The sequence below is a fragment of the Anguilla rostrata genome, chromosome 2 (genome assembly GCF_018555375.3).
Source record: "Anguilla rostrata isolate EN2019 chromosome 2, ASM1855537v3, whole genome shotgun sequence".
Taxonomy (NCBI): domain Eukaryota; kingdom Metazoa; phylum Chordata; class Actinopteri; order Anguilliformes; family Anguillidae; genus Anguilla; species Anguilla rostrata.
Window position 1 is genome coordinate 250,001 of NC_057934.1, and position 17,987 is coordinate 267,987.

The following is a 17,987-nucleotide window of genomic DNA, read 5'->3' on the forward strand; positions in this document are numbered from 1 at the left end:
CTCTGCAAAGCCAACTAGGCAGAAGAATAAGCTACATAGCTTGCGTTACAGGAAATTAACTTGGCCTTGCAGGCAAGTTAGCAACCCCAAAACCTTAAAACAGTTGGACATGAAAATGAGTATGTTAGTTGCCGTTGTTTTTGTTTTTTAATTCTGTGTATGTTCCGTGCGCATGCTCCCTTGCGGGAGGGAGGGGTGCGGATTTGAGCGCTTTACCTGCAGCATCACCACATTGTCCCCCTCAAATGTGACGAAGACGTCCGAGTCGCACTTGAGCGAAGGGATGCGGTTCTCCATCATATAGCCCTGAAGCAGGAAACACCGAACAGGAAGAGCAGTTACCCAGCCTGCCTCAGGAGAGCTGGGGAATACAGGAACACTAGCACAGGAACACTAGAGCACAGGGACATTCGCACAGGAACACTAGAGCACAGGGACCTTTGAGTCTGACTTCCTGTCTGTGATATTACAGGATGTGTGTTCAGTGACCTGACTTCCTGTCTGTGATATTACAGGGTGTATGTTCAGTGACCTGACTTCCTGTCTGTGATATTACAGGGGGCGTTCAGTTGGGTGGAGCAGCGTGAAGATTCCTCTCAGACCAAGTAGGTGGATTCTGCAGTTTCTAAAGAATATTATGTGTGTTATTTACATTATTTGCTTGGCACATGCTCTCATGTATGCAGTGTAAACGTGTTAAGGGAGATTTCATGTAAAAAAGCAAAAACCACAAAAAACAGGAAAAGTGAGAAGTCTCTGCTCTAGCCTAGTCACACCAAGGGAAATGCACTGTGATTGGCCAGTGGTAGTGAGTAATCCAATCAGGACGCACCATTCCCCCGGTGCACTCGCGGCAGTCCTGCAGGCAGGCCAGGTTCTCCCAGGTGCTGTAGGCCTTCAGCCCGGTGATCAGTGCCTGCAGACTTCGGCTGCTCATCAGATCCGTCCCGAGGAACCGGGCCTCGTCCAGCACCGCCGCTGCGAACCTGCAGGGGGCGACAAACCGCAAATCTGCAGGGGGCCACAAACTGCAAACCTGCAGGGGCCACAAACCGCAAACCTGCAGGGGGCGACAGACCACAAACCTGCAGGGGGCCACAAACTGCAAACCTGGAATTTGTTGTCTTATTTAATAGTTAATGAGTCTATACTGTAAATAAATTAAATTGAATTCATTTTAATGGTCACTTTTTTACTGAGAAATGTCACAAAGACACTTTAAATAGAAACAGAAGGAAAACTGGGTAGAAACCAGGCCTGTACACCCCCCGCCCCCCCAAAATCCATGCGGTAAAAACTCCCCCAGGGGAGAAAAATACAAACAGTGACAAGAAGAAGCTCCTCAAAGGGAAGAAATCTCTGGAGGAACCCGGCTCCAGAGGGGGAGCCCCTTCTTCGCTGGCCGGCCTGGTGTAAAATCAGGGCAGAGCAGATGTACCGAGGCGTCGATGGCAGTAAATAATCAAACGGACGGGGGCTTTGGCACGGCTTGGCCTGTTGTTGTTTTCGGTGCAGTGAGACGGAACCATAAACAGCCACGCTCTGAGCCGCGGGGGACGGGGGGCGGCAGAGACGCGGGGTCAGCCCAGCTGGCGGGAAATCACACACCGTTTCCCAGAAGGCCCTGTGCCGCCTCTGCAGCCGCGACACTGCGGGAGACACACACACTCACGCACACTGAATCAGAAAGCAGAAGTGCGGCGCTGGCTAATTTTAACCCTTTTCTGCATAATGTCATAAACCATCACATCCAGAGAAAACGGCAGCGTTTCACAGTATTACCAGATAGTTCTGCACAATCGCCACCTGAGTCACCAAACATGCTGCGCGGATATGCAAATAACCACCGCATATTCCCCCGCCTTCGTCTGAGCTCCAGACCGAACTAAAAATACGCTGAGAGAAAAAAAACAGCCTGAAGAGTTAGTTTAATGAACTACGCAGCTGGGCTCTGGCACAGGATCTGGCCCAGAGGCCTGAAGGGTGCATTTAGAAAGGAGACGTGACTGCAGCACATACACCGTTTAAAATACCCAGCGTTCACACCCTAAGGTAGAGATGAACAGCGTTGGGGTAGAGATGGTCAGTGTTAGGGTAGAGATGAACAGCGTTAGGGTAGAGATGGTCAGCGTTGGGGTAGAGATGGTCAGCGTTGGGGTAGAGATGAACAGTGTTAGGGTAGAGATGGTCAGTGTTAGGGTAGAGATGGTCAGCGTTGGGGTAGAGATGGTCAGTGTTAGGGTGGAGATGGTCAGCGTTGGGGTAGAGATGGTCAGTGTTAGGGTGGAGATGTTCAGCGTTAGGGTAGAGATGGTCAGCGTTAGGGTGGAGATGATCAGCGTTAGGGTAGAGATGGTCAGTGTTAGGGTAGAGATGAACAGCGTTAGGGTAGAGATGGTCAGCGCTGGGGTAGAGATGAACAGCGTTAGGGTAGAGGTAGAGTGGGGTACTCTTCATCGTTGACCGCAGCGGATGTCCAGGGTGCTGAACAGCCCTATTGCCCCAAGAGTTAATCTGCTCATTAATACAGCTCAATCACACTCATACTCACACACACACACACACACACTGCTTCCCTGTTTTTATTTGTGCGTTTGTTTTCTTTCACCACAGAACACCTGTTCATGCCATCTCTGAAGAAAACAAACTAACTTAAGCACCAAAGCATCCCTTTCTTCGAAAAGAATGAGAAACTAACATCATCGCCATCTAGTGGTGAGAAAGGTAATACCGTACATCTACATTTGTCAGTCACTGAAGGTTCTTCCGACTAGCCAGCCACACACGCCAATGTCACGATTTGTAGTTATTTTAAAACATCCAGTGCTTCCCCAGTGAAGTCATCCCCACAGTCAGTACACAGCAGAATTCTCACAGATCCTGCAGGTCACATTCAGCTAAAGAACCCAAAGCTGTCACTCAAACAAAAATGTCCAACATGAAAAACTGGGAGAGGTGATATGTGAGCACCTCAGCATGTGCATCACAGTCTGTGGGGTTTCTAAAGGATTAATGTACTTATTTAATATAACTGTTTGACATTGGACATTAATTAGCTGCGTTATTAATCAGCTGCCCACCCCTGCGACGGAGGCCCGGTGGGCGCTCGTGTGCAGACTGTCAGGCTCAGGTGAGGCGCCGGTACCTGGTGGTGAAGGTGAGAGCCAGGGCGGCGGCCAGGTGAGGCATTAGCCGCAGGTACTGGGTCTGGTGCTCGATGATCTTCACCTCCTCCTGGTCCGTTGGCCCAAACTGCCTGCGACTGAGAGGAGACACGAGCGTTACCCTCCTGCCCTGGAGACACTGCCAGTCAGATGAACAGCCATATGGAAGGAGAATACCGCTGTTGTAAATAGTGGCAAACATGGAGGACTGAGGCAGTGATCTGTAGGACTGCACATAAGGTATGTGGCTCAGGTAGGGTGGGGTGCACTGCGATGGGGCGGGGAAGAAAATTAAAGGACTGTCAGGAGGGGTAATGGGAAGGTCAGACAGGGGTCAGAGAGAGGTCACACAGGGGTCAGACAGGTCACAGGGGTCAGACAGGGGTCATAGAGAGGTCGCACGGGTCAGAGAGGTGGTGTACTGTACCTGTGACTGTAGCGCACTGCAATGATCAGGCCCAACTGCAAGGGAAAGGAGAGAACAAGGTTCAGTAGTCACCACGGCGATCATCAGGGTGAGCAGAGACGGTCGCCATGGTGATTATCAGGGTGAGCAGAGACAGTCACCACGGAGATCATCAAGGTGGGGCTAAATGCCTGTGATGTAATGATGAGCCAGTTAGGGGTGGGGCTAAATGCCTGTGATGTAATGATGAGCCAGTTGGGGGTGGGGCTAAATGCCTGTGATGTAATGATGAGCCAGTTGGGGGTGGGGCTAAATGCCTGTGATGTAATGATGAGCCAGTTGGGGGCGGGGCTCACTTTCATGGCAGCCATGGCCTGCACGGTGAGGCCCAGGCGGGTGGGGGTGAGGGCCGCCAGCATGGCCTTGAAGCGCTGGCTCTTACTCTGGATGGGAGAGTGGTACGCCCCGTCCGGAGACACCCAGCCAAACCTGCGAGGAACCACAGCAGACATTTTGGATCTATTTTCCCCCAAAAAACACAGGGATAAATGTGCTGAAAAACAAGGAAACCGGCATGGACACCAACTATTTACTAATGAGCCTTTGTAAGGGCTGGTGAGACTCATGTATGCGTGAATCTAGCGATTTCCTGGGGAATAATTCACTTTTCCTGGGTTATATTTACTCCTCGTCTCCCCTGGGTACTTTATAAATGTGGCAGACTTTCTGTGTCACAAAAACCACCAAGGAGTTTAAGAACCTCCACACTGTGGGAAAGGAGGAGGACCAGGCCAGGATGATCTGTTCTGAGGGAGAGGGTAAAACGGACCTGTTGTGAGTAGTTTTTGGGGCACGCTCACTTGCTCAGAAGGTTCCCTCTTGGGATCCTGACGTTGTTAAACACTAAGATTCCATTATCCACCCCATGCAGGCCTATGGACGGGCAAAACAGAAGCACATTAATGACAAACAGGAGCCTGATTTACCAAGCTTACTGAGCACCATGCTCTCCTTACCACTAGGGGCAGACACTCATTTTACTTCATTAAGTTTTATTTTCTGCTACCCATTTAGTGTTTCACTGCAAGTGTAAGTCACTGAACCTGAACAACAGCAATTGTGCACAGTCAACTGTACATCATTTTATTACATCACTGTTTTCCACCGACTGGTGTGCATGCATGCATGAGTCACAGCTACCTGCGATTATTATCATTTTCCTCTCATCCTGACCGACTTAAACAGCTTGCACTTTAAGCACAATATATTTACTGAAGACCCTGCTCTCTCTCTCTCTCACCCTCTTTGTGCTTCATGTCGATGGCCTGCACCCCTGGATAAAGCGCCCCCTGCTGGTCTCTGATGGGCACAATGAAGCAGTGGGGACCTGGAGGAGAGAGCGGGACCGCAGAGAGAAGAAGGTGGGTAAACTAAAGCACCCTCCATTTACACTCCCAGGCTGGGACGGGTAAACTAAAGCACCCTCCATTTACGCTCCCAGGCTGGGACGGGTAAACTAAAGCACCCTCCATTTATGTGTCCACTGAGGGACACCTGCCCCCCCCGGGCCGGGACGACTCTGACCGTGGGACACCCCGCTGGCGATGAGCTGGGCGAACACGCAGGCGTAGTTCCCCATCATGGCATTCCCGATGTACATCTTCCAGGCGTCCTTGCAGGGCATGTTTATGACGAACTCCTGAAGGAGTGTAAAGGAAGGAGACCGCAGCGTGAGCTCTCAGCCTGCTGAACGAGACTCCGCCCACAGCCTGCTGAACTATGTGTGGGGCTCACTGCGCTGAGGGTTAGGGTTAGGCGTTCCTCTCTCTGTCCCATGGCTAACAAAGCAGGGCAGTCTCCAAACTCGTCCTCCACAGACCAGGGCACCCAGACATCACATCTATATTTTTACACGCAATACGTTCTGCGTAACCACACATTTAGGACCGTGTCATACATTCAGTGAGCTATCACGATATGTCATGATACAGCCCTACCTGTGACACAGGGTCATATCGCGCCTCTGTGAGAATCCCGCGTACGTTGCTCCCATGTCCTCGCTCTGTCATGGCGAACATCCCCGTGAATTCCCCCTCCTGCCGAGAAAACAGCACCAGTCAGGGGGGTGCCAAAAACAGCACCTGCAGCGTCAGGGGGGATCCAAAAACAGCACCCACAGCGTCAGGGGGGCGCCCCAAACTCCCAATCCCAAAACAGCACCCACAGCGTCAGGGGGGCGCCCCAAACTCCCAATTCCCAAACAGCACCCACAGCGTCAGGGGGGTGCCCCAAACTCCCAATTCCAAAACAGCACCCGCAGCATCGGGGGCGCCCCAAACTCCCAATCCCAAAACAGCAGCCCCACCTTTTGGGGCAACAGGGCTGAATTTCACTTCATAATCAAGCACCATTTCAGAGCCAGGTGACCTGTGCAACCGGCTGCTTTAACTGATCGATTAAGTACTGAGTAACTACAAATCCCAGCAGCCCCTGGGGCTCTGTAAGGAACTCCGGGGCTCAGAGCTTGTGTTGTGGAGCAGGTCGGTCACACCTCACCGTAACGGGCAGGTACCACTTCTCCGTCTGCTCCGGGCTCCCCAGGTTAGTGATGGCACCCCCATACAGCCCGCACACCACCCCAACCTGCAGACAGAGAGGCGAGAGGCGCAGTCTCAACAGCACTGCCGGCACAGGCTTAGTGTCTCACAGCCAGTGAGAAGGTCAGGTTCCTGTCCTCACATTTAAACATGAAGGTGATGTGTGCAATAAATGCATATGTCATGGACGTAATAAAAGGCAAAATAAAACGGGGTGTCAGTGGGGGGAGAGAGACCGAGACTGGTTCACCCCAAAAATTGGTCTGCAATCAAAAACTTGGTGTGCCCAGGACTGCCGCCAGTGGTACCCGCTGAGTGTGTAGAATCTGTGCTGTCGCATCCCTGTACTCTAGCGCAGAGGTGTGCTTATTAAACCCTGACCTTATAATGAATGCTCTGTCACCATTTGTACTGCACCTTTACTCCAGTGGCTAGATCAGCAGTGCAGACCACTTCAGTAATCCCCAGACTCCTGCATATGTATTCCTTCTGTCGGTCTTTCGCCTGCACGCAACAGAGCAAAGTTCCGTTCAATAATAAGGAAAAGGACAAAGGACGCCATTATAGATATAACGCTCACCCATTCATTTGTTTGACTGACAGCCAGTTCCTAAAGCTCATTTGCGAAGGTAGCCCAAATGCTGGATTAAATGACACGTGCCATATTTCCGTATAACGGCATACGCTGCACTAAGTACAATGGTATGGTCATTTGTTAATAAAATAAGGTGCACCAGATCTTTCAGGTGACGGCGTATTTCGGGGAGTTGTAGCACAAAGTGCAGTCGCGCAGCGGTCAGGTCTCTCGTCTCGTCCAGCGTGAGGTCATAGCTAGAAAACATTGTAAAAAGCACAGTTGTTTAGTTCTCGAATTTTTTACTAGGTGTTTTTTTATGAGCCGTCATAATGTTACCTAATGTCGACTAATTTTGAATATAGCAAACGGAAAAGATTATAGCCTACAGCATCTCGCAAAGAGATTAAGTCGAAAACTTTGTAGAGTGGCCAACTGCCACCCAATCAGTATTAATACACTTTCCTTAGAAGCTTCTAAAATCCGTTTACATTGTTGCGAAAATAATCCCAGCGAAAATGGACGTTACAGGTCAAATATTTGCAAAGAGCCTAAATGAGAGCCACAAATGCGGATTGTGACAGGCTGGCTAACGTAGCTGAAAGTATGAACGTTGTGTGATATTAGCTCTAGCTGATGCATTGAGCATTTCTTGGCGTTATAAGAAAAATACCGAAAGGGACGTTTGTTTGTGCTTTAGATAAGAACGATCCTCAGTGCTCCGAATAGTTCTATGCACGCATGCAACATAAATTTAAACAAAATATTAAATGTCCCAACCTGCTAGATTGGAAGTGCTCGCATTGGCTTATTTCTTCTCGGAGGCGGTTCTTGAAATCACAGAATTGTCCGTCGAGGTATCTGGAGAGGCTGCTTGTTGTGGATGTCCCTTTCATGTTTTTGGAAACGTGTTACATGTGTCTTTCTTTCCGAAAGGTGTGCAGTGTGGCAGCTCGGAAAGACTCCTCGCTGGTTCAGCTCAACTTCCGCGTGATGATGATGTCACTCAGTTTATGAAAAGACACGGCCGCGGTTTCGCACGGAATGCGAGAGCCAAAGGGGAAGTGCGCGTGCGGCCGGACTTTTGAGCATGCTGTTCGCCTCCTGATTGGATCACGTAAATTCTGCCGGCCTGACCGCGGTCCCGTCAAAAACCCTTGTCAGGCGTAACTGTTGTTAACGGTAAGGTAAAGTACTGACACGAAAAGTAAACGAAAAAGACTGGCTGTTAATCACGTGGTATTGCACGTGAGTGAAATTAGTTGTTAAATTACGAAAACAAATAAAACTCTTTGTGTTGTGAAGTGTTAGTTTCTACATAGTATAGATGCCTATAGAATGCATTTGGTTTTCAAGATGGTTACTCCTGCCCAGGGCAAATTCCTTCTAATATATCTAACTATCATCTAACACGTCTAACACGCAAGTAGGAGATGAAAGAGCCCGCGCTCGAATTTCTTGACCGACATCTGAGGAAAGACAAGTCCGCAATGCATATGAGCCCGGGCAGGATTTTGAGTACACAATGAGCTAATGACAAATGCAATAGCTATGAGACAGAACAAGTCAAACTGCAGATTATTTCAGGTTTGTTAACTTATGAAGGTGTTCATGAAAGATTGGATTAAATTCAACCAGCATATGTCTTGTCAGATTTTACTTTCCTGCAATCATATTGGGTCTATTAAGTCTGAGCCAGTGATTTGTGTTTAGTCAGTGCTCATGTTGGCTTGAATTTTTGCCTCCAATTGAACATACAACTATATAATATAATCATTAACCAGAATGAGTAACTTATTTGTTTGCTTGTAAAGCACATTGCTGGAATTTTGGCTAAATCTCATCAAACCCATCAAAGAATATCAGCCTGAAATTATCCCTTCTTTCTCACCAATTGCATCTCATTCTTTCAAATGAAGTGAAAATGACTGATTTTATATCTAATTTTATCATGAGAATCCAGTATTAAATTTACCATGTGAAGTCACTTCCTGATCTGTGTGCAGGTACTCAGATATTTTGGTTTTCACAGCAAAACTTTACTAGATGATTTACATGAATACCAAATTAGCAGTAGAGTGAGATTGATTTGTTGTTTTTCCAATACATTTGTTTTATTTTAGATTTAATTTATTATTATTATTATTATTATTATTATTATTATTATTATTATTATTTTGATGGTACAGTTTAAATCTTTTCACAGAACTCTGAGAAACAGAGGTTCTCACATCATCCCCTCTCAGAGCCAGAAGCAGAGTCTCCCTCTTCATGTTTCTCTGGGTCCACTTGATTAATAATGTCTTGCCCATCTGACTGCAAGGCCATTCATCAGTGATGAATCGACAGAAGGAGCAGTGCTGGACAGGCATGTCTGGCCTGTTGCCTGGCAACCCTCCACAGTGAACCTCACCACCAGGCTGTGCTGTGGCAAGTCACACTGTGTACAGCCCTGTCCTGTCACTTCTGTCACACGAATCATTTCAGGGGAAAAACCTGCTGATCAGACCCCTGGGCTGCCCGTAGAGGTGCCTGATTAAAATGCAGCATGTGGGGGTGGGGTGTGGTGATGGCAGAGAGGAGTGTGTTGAGGTGGGTTGGAGGGGTGTGGGCTGGCTGTGTACCTGTAAATACAGGTATATAAATGCAAAGTTTAGTCACTGAAGACTGTGATTCCTTTCTCAGATGTCAGCTATCACAACCTGATCAGGCTTTCAGTACAGAAAGGTTGTGAAGGACCTGGTCAGGTCTGCAGTGTCAGAAGTTAAGTGAGTAGCACTGACAACTGGACAAGCGTCAGCACCCCTACATGTGTAATTTTGGGTGTAATTGGGGCTGTCTGTGTTTATCCTGATAGCGTTAGCAAAGTGAAACCAGTAGGGCCACCAGTTTGTCTCCACCATGTGACCTGCAGGGATTTAAACTTGCATTTCAATGGTTATCCTCCAGGGGTTCCCTTAGGCACTCCGGTGGCACAGTCAAGTGACTAATCATACAACTGAGTTTCTGAGACATTTATAATAACAATTTGTAGATATTATATGGGGAGAGTCAGGATGGAATGCTATATGAAAAGCATGTCTTTGAGCCAGTGGTCCTCACTCCTGGTCCTGGAGAGCCGGATTGCTCTCTCAAACTGCACATCCTGTTTCTTTGGTAAATACTGACGACAGAGGCATGTCATTTGGGGCTCAGGTATGCTAACCTGCTGAAGTTATGGTCGTGTTTTATTTTACAGATTCGCGTTTCCACTTCGCTGCGGTTTGTCCCTTTCCAGTCGCCGTTGCCGGGTAAGCTGTTTTGACTTGAGTTGTCCGAAATGGTGATGGCCAACGCTTCCACGTCCACAGCTGGGCTTTCATACCAAAATGTTGGTGATTACTACCCCAGAAAACCTGGCACCAAGCCCACCGTCGTTCTGTGTGAAGTGACCGAGTAGACGTGAGTCCACTGGGCAAAGCTGACATGGTAGGCCTATAGCATACCCATACCAGTGCAACACTTAACCTGTAAAGTAGTGTTATTCCACGCTTGATAACCTTGTATGATAAGAGTTGTATTCAGAAAAGGTCTTTAAGTAATTAGACGTGTGTCATGGCTGTTTCGTGCCTTTTCTGTTGTTTGTCTTTGCAGATATTCCAGTTCACCGGAAAAAGCACGAAACCGGCGTTTCGGTGAGTTACGATTTCTCACGAACAGATTTCATAATCACATATGTAAAAAAAAAACATTAAAACTGAGCGTTTGGTAGTGTAAACAACCCGTGGCATATTTTATATTGCGTCTTTTAAAACCTTGTGCATGCTGATTATGTACCTCCCCCTTCTCGCGTAAGCTAATCGTCGCGATTAATGTGTTCCTCTGTAGCAGCTGTTTATAAATGAGCCGATCGGCAGCGCTGCGGCAGCACGAATTAATTTATTAACTTCACCAGGCATATATGACAACTAGCATAAATGTCCTTCTGTTGCCCACTAGGTGTCAGTATTGTGTGAGACTCCGGTTCAGAGAGGCGTTCCTCTTTCTGTCCCTTATGGAGCGCTGTTCCGATTTTGGGACAAACCTATGTTGATACAAACTGGCAAAATCAAGATTTTTTGGCAAATTTAAATGTGCTCATTGAACTGGATTAAGTAAAATAGTTTTCAACGTTTTCATTACAGCTGGAAACAGTGGAGAATGTTCTACTAAAAACGATCTTCCCTTACAGAAAGTGGAAATATGTGTTTTCAATAGCAGCCTGTTTATGTGTAGGTTGCCGTTCTGGAGTTCAGGGAGCTCCAGATTTTACCCAGACCTACAGTAGTCAAAAACAGGTGGAACTGATGGTGTTGCAGGTAAGCTAGTCTTGGAAACTTTGAAACAAATAACATACCATTCCCGGTTCATAGAAATATATTTTTGTGTAAACATCAACAATGGCCAAAAGAATAGTCAGCCGCAGACAATTCACAGTTACTGACAATAAGCATAAATAAACATGTTCAGTTTTCAAAGGAGAAAGAACCGGGGCAAGAACTGAGGGAGAGGAAGGAGGAAGAAGATGCATTGCACAAGTCTGAGGACTCAAAGGGAAGATAAACTCCAGAAAGACAGGCTGTTTCCGTGCGCCCTACAGCACATAGACTGGCTGTCTGCATGCCGAACCTTGCATTATTCATTCTCTAATTCATAATTCAATGCTTTTGTGAGCTAGCTTGAAAGCTGGCTAGGTAGCTAACCAATCTGTTTGTCAGTTTTTAAAACATGTCACAGCATGGACAAGGTATTCCAGTCAGTGAGAAATATTTCACTTGTTACAAGAAATTGAGAGATAAAATGATCATTAATCCCATTCGTAACAATTGAAGGACGGGATGCAGGACAGACTGACTTTCCAGATACATTAAAAAGACAGGATCGTTGTATTGACATGCTGACATGCCATACTGCTGCATATAAGTACTCACACACTTGTATATATAGTTATTCATGTTTATGATGATTGAAGTTGATTGAAAGACAATGACGTTTCATACCAAGCATGAACAGCAATTCCAGCATTCCCTATTAAACCAGCGTAGAGTTCTTCTCTGCAACATCACTGAGTAATTGGTTGAACTTGTGAAGTGAATCAGGGCAGTACATGCATCTACTCTGGGTGTTATGATCTGCAGATACACTTATGGATGAATTTTCCCTTAAAGGGGTGGCTCACTTTCTGGGTTTTTTGATATTTTTCAGTGCATGGATTTGTATATGATGAAGAATATTTTTGATATTTACAGTAATAATATTTGCGAGATTCAAAGAGAAAGCACCCAAAAAGTTGAAAATGAGGTGTCATGAGCTAGCTTACTCAGCAGGAGTGAATTAAAACAGAAATCACTCCTAGGGTTTTGAAAATATTATTAGCCTGTGCGGCAAACATTAGTTTTGATCAGAATGGCAAAACATTATGTACAACTTAATTCATTTCACTCAAAATAATACACGTTTTGTTCTGAATTACAATTCTCTCATTTTCTCTACATTGAAACCTTGCCAGAGGCTGGATAGAGAATTAATTAGGTTCTCTAATCGAGGTCTTCCAGCACGAGCTCATTTCGTTTTTTTCCACCCTGTAGACCTTTCCACTTCCTGTTTTCATGACAGGCAGAATTGTGGGGCTGGGCCTCCACGGAAACGCGGTTGTGTGTCCAGGTACCAGCCCTTCTCTTTGACGCTCTGCGATGGCCCCGCATCTTCAGGAAGCAGAGCTGGAACCTGAAAGCCGCCTGGAACCCGCGCCTGAAGTTCTCGTTGAAGTAGCCGAAGATGAAGGGGTTGACGCTGCTGTTGAAGAAGGCCAGCCAGTGGGCGAAAGGGAAGATGTAGACCGTCACCAGGTTGAGCTGGCTGGCGGTCAGGGTGCTGTAGTCCGTAAGGAGCATCAGGGTCCACAGGGGCAGCCAGGTGACCGTGAACAGCAGCGCCAGAAAGATCAGCATGTTGATGACCCTGATCTTCTTCCTGGAGACCCTGTGTCTGTCGTCGTCGGCGTGGACGTCCCCGACAGAGGCGGCAGACCTGAAGAGCTTGAGGGCGATGCAGGCGTACGTGATGATGATGAGGGTGACCGGCGCGAGATAGATGTGGGAGAAGAGCACCGTGGTGTAGATCTTTCGCATCTCCTTCTCAGGCCACGCCTCCCAGCAGGTGTAGAGCGGATAGGTATTGTTCTGACTGTCCACCATGAAATGGGTCTCATCTCGGGAGACGGTCAGTATCACTGCAGATGGACACATGATGGTTACAGCCAGGATCCAGATGAGCACGATGGTGACAGAGGCTTGTTTCTGGGTGAGCTTCTGTTGAAATGGGTAGACGATGCATCGGAACCTAGAAGACAAGAAGGGAAGAAGCTGTTTTTTTTTCACCGGTTCGCTGTTGTGGATTTGTCTTTGACATGCAACTGTGGGGGCCTGCGTTGGTGCTGTGCATCATTCTTCACTTATGAATTTTCACCTACTTGCAACAATTAGTAAACGCTTCTAATTATTTTAATTTAGCTATTCCTTTAATTTTGTTCAAGGATACTGTTATTAATTCGCACTAGTCTAAGATTGGTTGTCTCTTCTGGTAAGGCAGGTTGTGTATCTCTCTTCGGAAGGGCAGAGTTGTGTATCTCTCTCGGTAAGAGGGCAGAGTTGTGTCTCTCTCTCGGTAAGAGGGCAGAGTTGTCTCTCTCTCTCGGTAAGAGGGCAGAGTTGTGTCTCTCTCTCTTGGTAAGAGGGCAGAGTTGTGTCTCTCTCTCGGTAAGAGGGCAGAGTTGTGTCTCTCTTGGTAAGAGGGCAGAGTTGTGTCTCTCTCCCTTGGTAAGAGGGCAGAGTTGTGTCTCTCTCTCTTGGTAAGAGGGCAGAGTTGTGTCTCTCTCTCGGTAAGAGGGCAGAGTTGTCTCTCTTGGTAAGAGGGCAGAGTTGTGTCTCTCTCTCTTGGTAAGAGGGCAGGGTTGTGTCTCTCTCTCTTGGTAAGAGGGCAGAGTTGTGTATCTCTCTCGGTAAGAGGGCAGAGTTGTGTCTCTCTCTCGGTAAGAGGGCAGAGTTGTGTCTCTCTCTCTTGGTAAGAGGGCAGAATTGTGTCTCTCTCTCTTGGTAAGAGGGCAGGGTTTTTTCCCTCTCATGACTTCATGGGTTCTTGCGTAGCACTGCAGCAGTAGAAAACTCCCATCAGGTTCACTTGTTAGCTTAATCCCCAATTTGTGTCCCTGTTTCTGTCTGTTGCACTCCCCTAAGTGCCTGCTCTCCATTTATTCTCCCGATACAGCCGGCAGGGCATGTGCCCAAAATCCCCCCCCCCCCCCTTACTGTCTCAGCCCCCACCTCAGGACTGCCACCTAGCTGCTGTTGATGTATTAATATGAACAATGAGTGATTGAGACTGGCCCAACCTGCCCCAAGGTCTCTTCCCATCTGTCCCATCGAGTGCTCACCCTCACCTTAGGCCTGCTCATGTGGGCGTGTATGCCAGGGTCTGCTGTGTAGGTCGGAAAAAATGTGGTATGCAAATTAATTTGATTTATTATAAAAAAGAGAGAACAAAGAACCTTTCCACTGCGATGGCAACAAGGGTGAAGACAGATGCGGACACAGATGCTCCTTGTATTAGGCCACTCATCTTGCAGATAAAAATATCAAACGGCCATCCTGTAAATCCAGAAGAGAAATATATTCCACAATACTGTCATAAAACATATTTAACACACCGTACTTCAGGTCGCTTCTAAGGTGACTGCCTTCATTAATACAAGGTAAATAATTTATCTGAAAAGTAATTTATTGCGATTGTATTAGAATGATATTTCTGACATCTGTGCAAAGGTCATTATATATTTTCCAACTATGCATCTACTGTATCTAGGGACTGTGTAACTGACCCAGATGATGCCGGCAAGATAACAAGCATCCAAATAACCAGAGGGATGCCATGTAGTGATGAGAAATGAGATATGCTGCTCACTCAATCCTGTCTCTGGCACATGCTAATCTTAATGCTGAGGCCACTTCATATGGACACTGCTGGTGCTAGCATGGTGCTGGTTAGATCAGTCTCTATCCGTACTGTAGGGGCAACACTGCTAAGCCCCCGACTCCCTTTGTGTGTGACTGAGTGTGATGCAGTAAAGTTTGTGTTTATACCAATACACATCCTTTTTTTTACCTACCTGTTATTAAATTGTCCATAAGGGTAATGGGCAAGCAAAATATGCCAACAAGGAGGTCACTTACTGCCAGATTTAGAATGAAAATGTTAGTGACAGTCCTCATCTGTTTGTTCTTTAATAGAATGAAACAAACTACTAAGTTACCAATCATGCACAAAAAGAAAAGCAAGATGTAGGCAAAGATGAATATGACTGCAACAGGGAGAGAGTGCTGGTAGTATGAGGAGAACGTGTAATTGTTCATGTCCCGCAAGGCTGAACCATCTTGCCCCTTCTTCCAGTCCAGCGAGCTCATGTTGGGAGATGGGGAAACAGCTGACCCTGCGGCAGTGGAAGAGAGGGGAAAAAAAACATAAACCTGCTTCTTTATTTTCTGTTTGATGGCACTCGGCTATTTTCCCTTGAGCTGATTATCTTCCTCTTCAAATGACACAAAAAGCTTGTCTATGGTCTTTACAGAGATAGATACTATCCAGTTAGCATGCTTATAAATCACAAAATTTGCAAATGAGAGTTACAGATTCAGGAAAGAAATTAAAAAGCAGCCAATTTTAAGAACAAAGCATGCTTTACTCTTAACTGCAAGATCTGTAATTACACAGAACCTTCTTTCTGTCCAGATGTTTTAGCAGGGTATTTTAAAATGCTCAAAATCACTTGTGGAAAATTAAACACGCCAACGTGCTTTGCTGCTGTTCCACCGCTTATTTCTGCCCGATGTTGCTTTTAAATGCATTCTGGTGCGGAAATGTCCGAGGACTTGTCCATGCAACAAACTGCAGGTTCATGAAAACCTGCGGCTTCACTTCGCACAAAGATCACATTTGCCAGATAAAAGGTTGAAGACATGAATGAGTAATTCGAAAGATTTTCACCACCAGTAGACGGCTGAAATTCTCCCTACCCCAGCTGCACAAAATACATGTAGCATGTACACAGTCACATGTATGTTTGCTCATGTAAACAAATTTAAAACATTTAATTCTCGTATTAACCCGTGAACTACCATTACACTACATTACTTCTGAACTACCGAAAGTATACGAGTATGTATCGCAACGTTATATAATGTATATGCGCGCTCATTTTTTTAGAGAAATGTCGGTAAATAATCTTTTGAAATAAAATGTCATTCTTACCTTGCATATTTTTACATTTTCAGATGAGCTGGTCAGAAGACGACAGATTCGGTTTTATTCTTAAAATATATATTATCAACAGTTTAAAATATGTACCATAAAATACTGAAAAAGTAATTTAATGTAATTTAAAACCTTGACAGTAATTTTCCTGTATGAAATATTGTAAATATTTCCAGTACCAATCTATTTATCCTTATGTCATTGTGTCCGCTTAACATGATCAGATTAAAAGAAAACCTTGCATTTTCAAGGATGTGCGTATGCAAAAATGTTAAAATTCAAAAATATCAGCAGACTATCCTTTTTATTTCATTCCCGATCTCGTGTAGCCCGAGTTTGATCACAGCTTTTTAAAAAGGCTGCGTCTCGAGCGGAGCCCCTCCTCGACTGCTTCAAGTTCAAATCAGACAGTGGGATATCAGTGTTTCGTGCTTATTTAGTGTAGCCTATCCCAGAGAAGAAGATGCTGTCAGCTGTGATACTGAATGACACAACCACTTTTTAACTTTCCGTAGGTTTACAGATTGTAAAAAAAACAGCACGACAACACGAGGCGCGTTAATCTTCAAGTTGGTTTTTTAATGTAGGTTAATTTGGGTTAACTCGTATTGTTCGGTTACAAAAGAGTTTATAATCAACGTTTCGAGCCTGATTTGCCAACTTGCTCATGAAGCGCCAAAAGGTCAAGCCGCTGTCTCGCTATCCTCCAAAAAAACTTCTGTCCCAAGACAAATACGTTTATACGCGCTATGAAACATTCTGGGCGAATATGTGACAATATGTGATTCATTGTCTATAATCTTTATATAATCTACAAAATTCTCAGTCAGCAGTTTCTTCACACAATTTGCTCCCGTGGCAAATGCAATAATAATAATAATAATTCACATTCCTCTTATCACACAAAAAATCTAACCCAGCCAACTTTCATAATAGCAGATGAATCACTGAATGGAACCAAGGGTGGAAATATCTGGTGATGAGGCATTTTATGCAGTGAAAATGGGGCTTAAGCGGGAAGAGCTGTGGGCCAATAGTTGAATTTGCCTGGAAAAAGTAGTGTTTACAAAGTAGTATAGACTAAGTGACCATGCATGGCAGCCAAATTGAGTAATTAATGTACTGGAAGAGGACATTTCAAATCCAGTCGATCCACTGTAACTCTCATAGACCTAACTAGACCGGAGAGTTTTTACGATGGCGTCATAGAGGAGCACAAATCAGATGCAGAGATGCGCACTACCACTAGAGGGCCTCGTGACTCATCTGCTCATCTAATTCTGATAAGTTACAAGGACATTGAATTCTGATTGAATTATACCCTTTCTATTAAGGCAAATATATAAATGTGTTAAACGTGATACTGATATGGATTATGCTGAATGGGGTTAAGTAAAGGCTACTGACTGCTGTCCTACTGACAGAGTGCAGAAACTGACCCAAATGAATGGGTTGCGATTTTTGCCAGGAGGATTTGAGTGGCATTGCTCAGAAAATCACTCGTACTAAACAGAATGTCGAGGGGAAAAAACTGAATGTACTCCAGTTTTCAGAGTGCAGTTTTCACAGTGTACCTTTCACATTTTCAACAGCAACTGCTGCCACCGAGCACAGCAAATCACGAGACGTAGAGGAAACACATTTCCTTAAATACAGAATATTGTGGATATTCTGTTACTAGAAATCAGATGGCAAACAGCCATGGGAGGAATAGTTTATCCCCCGAAAGGCCCGCTGGAAAATCAGCCCAGAGAAGCCGCTGCTTTTTCCGTGTGATACTGGGCTGCCACAGAATAGACTGCAGCTGCAGACCTGGACTCACTCAGACCCTCTCTGTCACAGGGCATTATGTTCTACTGTGCAGCACAGCACGCCCATGACAACAGCATGACAAACTGATGCTTAAAAAGTAAGACTCCATA

At 45.8% G+C, this 17,987-nt stretch overlaps 2 protein-coding genes and 1 long non-coding RNA gene across 10 annotated transcripts in view; 1 reads left to right on the plus strand and 2 right to left on the minus strand.

Annotated features, from left to right (window-relative positions):
• The window catches only part of acoxl (acyl-CoA oxidase-like), a 13,639-nt gene extending 5,959 nt beyond the window's left edge, over nt 1-7,680 (minus strand). The window contains exons 1-13 of the mRNA XM_064314147.1: nt 7,522-7,680; nt 6,902-6,998; nt 6,585-6,671; nt 6,127-6,213; nt 5,568-5,666; nt 5,155-5,269; nt 4,871-4,957; nt 4,431-4,503; nt 3,927-4,059; nt 3,592-3,626; nt 3,146-3,262; nt 833-986; nt 217-306 (exon numbers count right to left, since the gene is read on the minus strand). Of these exons, the coding sequence (XP_064170217.1) occupies nt 217-306; nt 833-986; nt 3,146-3,262; nt 3,592-3,626; nt 3,927-4,059; nt 4,431-4,503; nt 4,871-4,957; nt 5,155-5,269; nt 5,568-5,666; nt 6,127-6,213; nt 6,585-6,671; nt 6,902-6,998; nt 7,522-7,637 (1,290 nt within the window). The 5' untranslated portion in view covers nt 7,638-7,680. The remainder of the gene's footprint in view (nt 1-216; nt 307-832; nt 987-3,145; nt 3,263-3,591; nt 3,627-3,926; nt 4,060-4,430; nt 4,504-4,870; nt 4,958-5,154; nt 5,270-5,567; nt 5,667-6,126; nt 6,214-6,584; nt 6,672-6,901; nt 6,999-7,521) is intronic.
• Nucleotides 1-13,266, plus strand: part of LOC135242921 (uncharacterized) — an 86,566-nt gene extending 73,300 nt beyond the window's left edge. For 4 of the 8 annotated variants that reach the window (XR_010326502.1, XR_010326504.1, XR_010326509.1 and 1 more), the window contains 9 exons: nt 559-605; nt 2,614-2,724; nt 4,914-4,991; nt 7,678-7,923; nt 9,980-10,031; nt 10,132-10,209; nt 10,375-10,415; nt 10,996-11,078; nt 11,230-13,266. This is a non-coding gene — a long non-coding RNA (uncharacterized LOC135242921). Of the gene's footprint in view, nt 1-558; nt 606-2,613; nt 2,725-3,072; nt 3,405-4,913; nt 4,992-7,677; nt 7,924-9,979; nt 10,032-10,131; nt 10,210-10,374; nt 10,416-10,995; nt 11,079-11,229 lie in introns of all 8 variants that reach the window. The other 4 variants (XR_010326503.1, XR_010326508.1, XR_010326506.1 and 1 more) reach the window with 4 other exon arrangements.
• Nucleotides 11,535-17,835, minus strand: LOC135242887 (neuropeptide FF receptor 1-like). Its single transcript, XM_064314191.1, has 4 exons — nt 16,063-17,835; nt 14,924-15,244; nt 14,306-14,405; nt 11,535-13,101 (listed from the first exon to the last, which is right to left on the minus strand). The coding sequence occupies exons 1-4, from the start codon at nt 16,067-16,069 to the stop codon at nt 12,297-12,299; spliced, it is 1,233 nt and encodes a 410-aa protein (XP_064170261.1). The 5' UTR covers nt 16,070-17,835; the 3' UTR covers nt 11,535-12,296.
• Nucleotides 17,836-17,987: the final 152 nt, after the last annotated feature.

Coding starts and splice junctions, on each gene's coding strand:
- LOC135242887 (XM_064314191.1), bottom strand. Junction 14,406..14,923: donor TATGGACAATTTAATAACAG/GTAGGTAAAAAA, acceptor CTGGATTTACAG/GATGGCCGTTTGATATTTTT. Junction 13,102..14,305: donor GTTGCCATCGCAGTGGAAAG/GTTCTTTGTTCT, acceptor CTTGTCTTCTAG/GTTCCGATGCATCGTCTACC.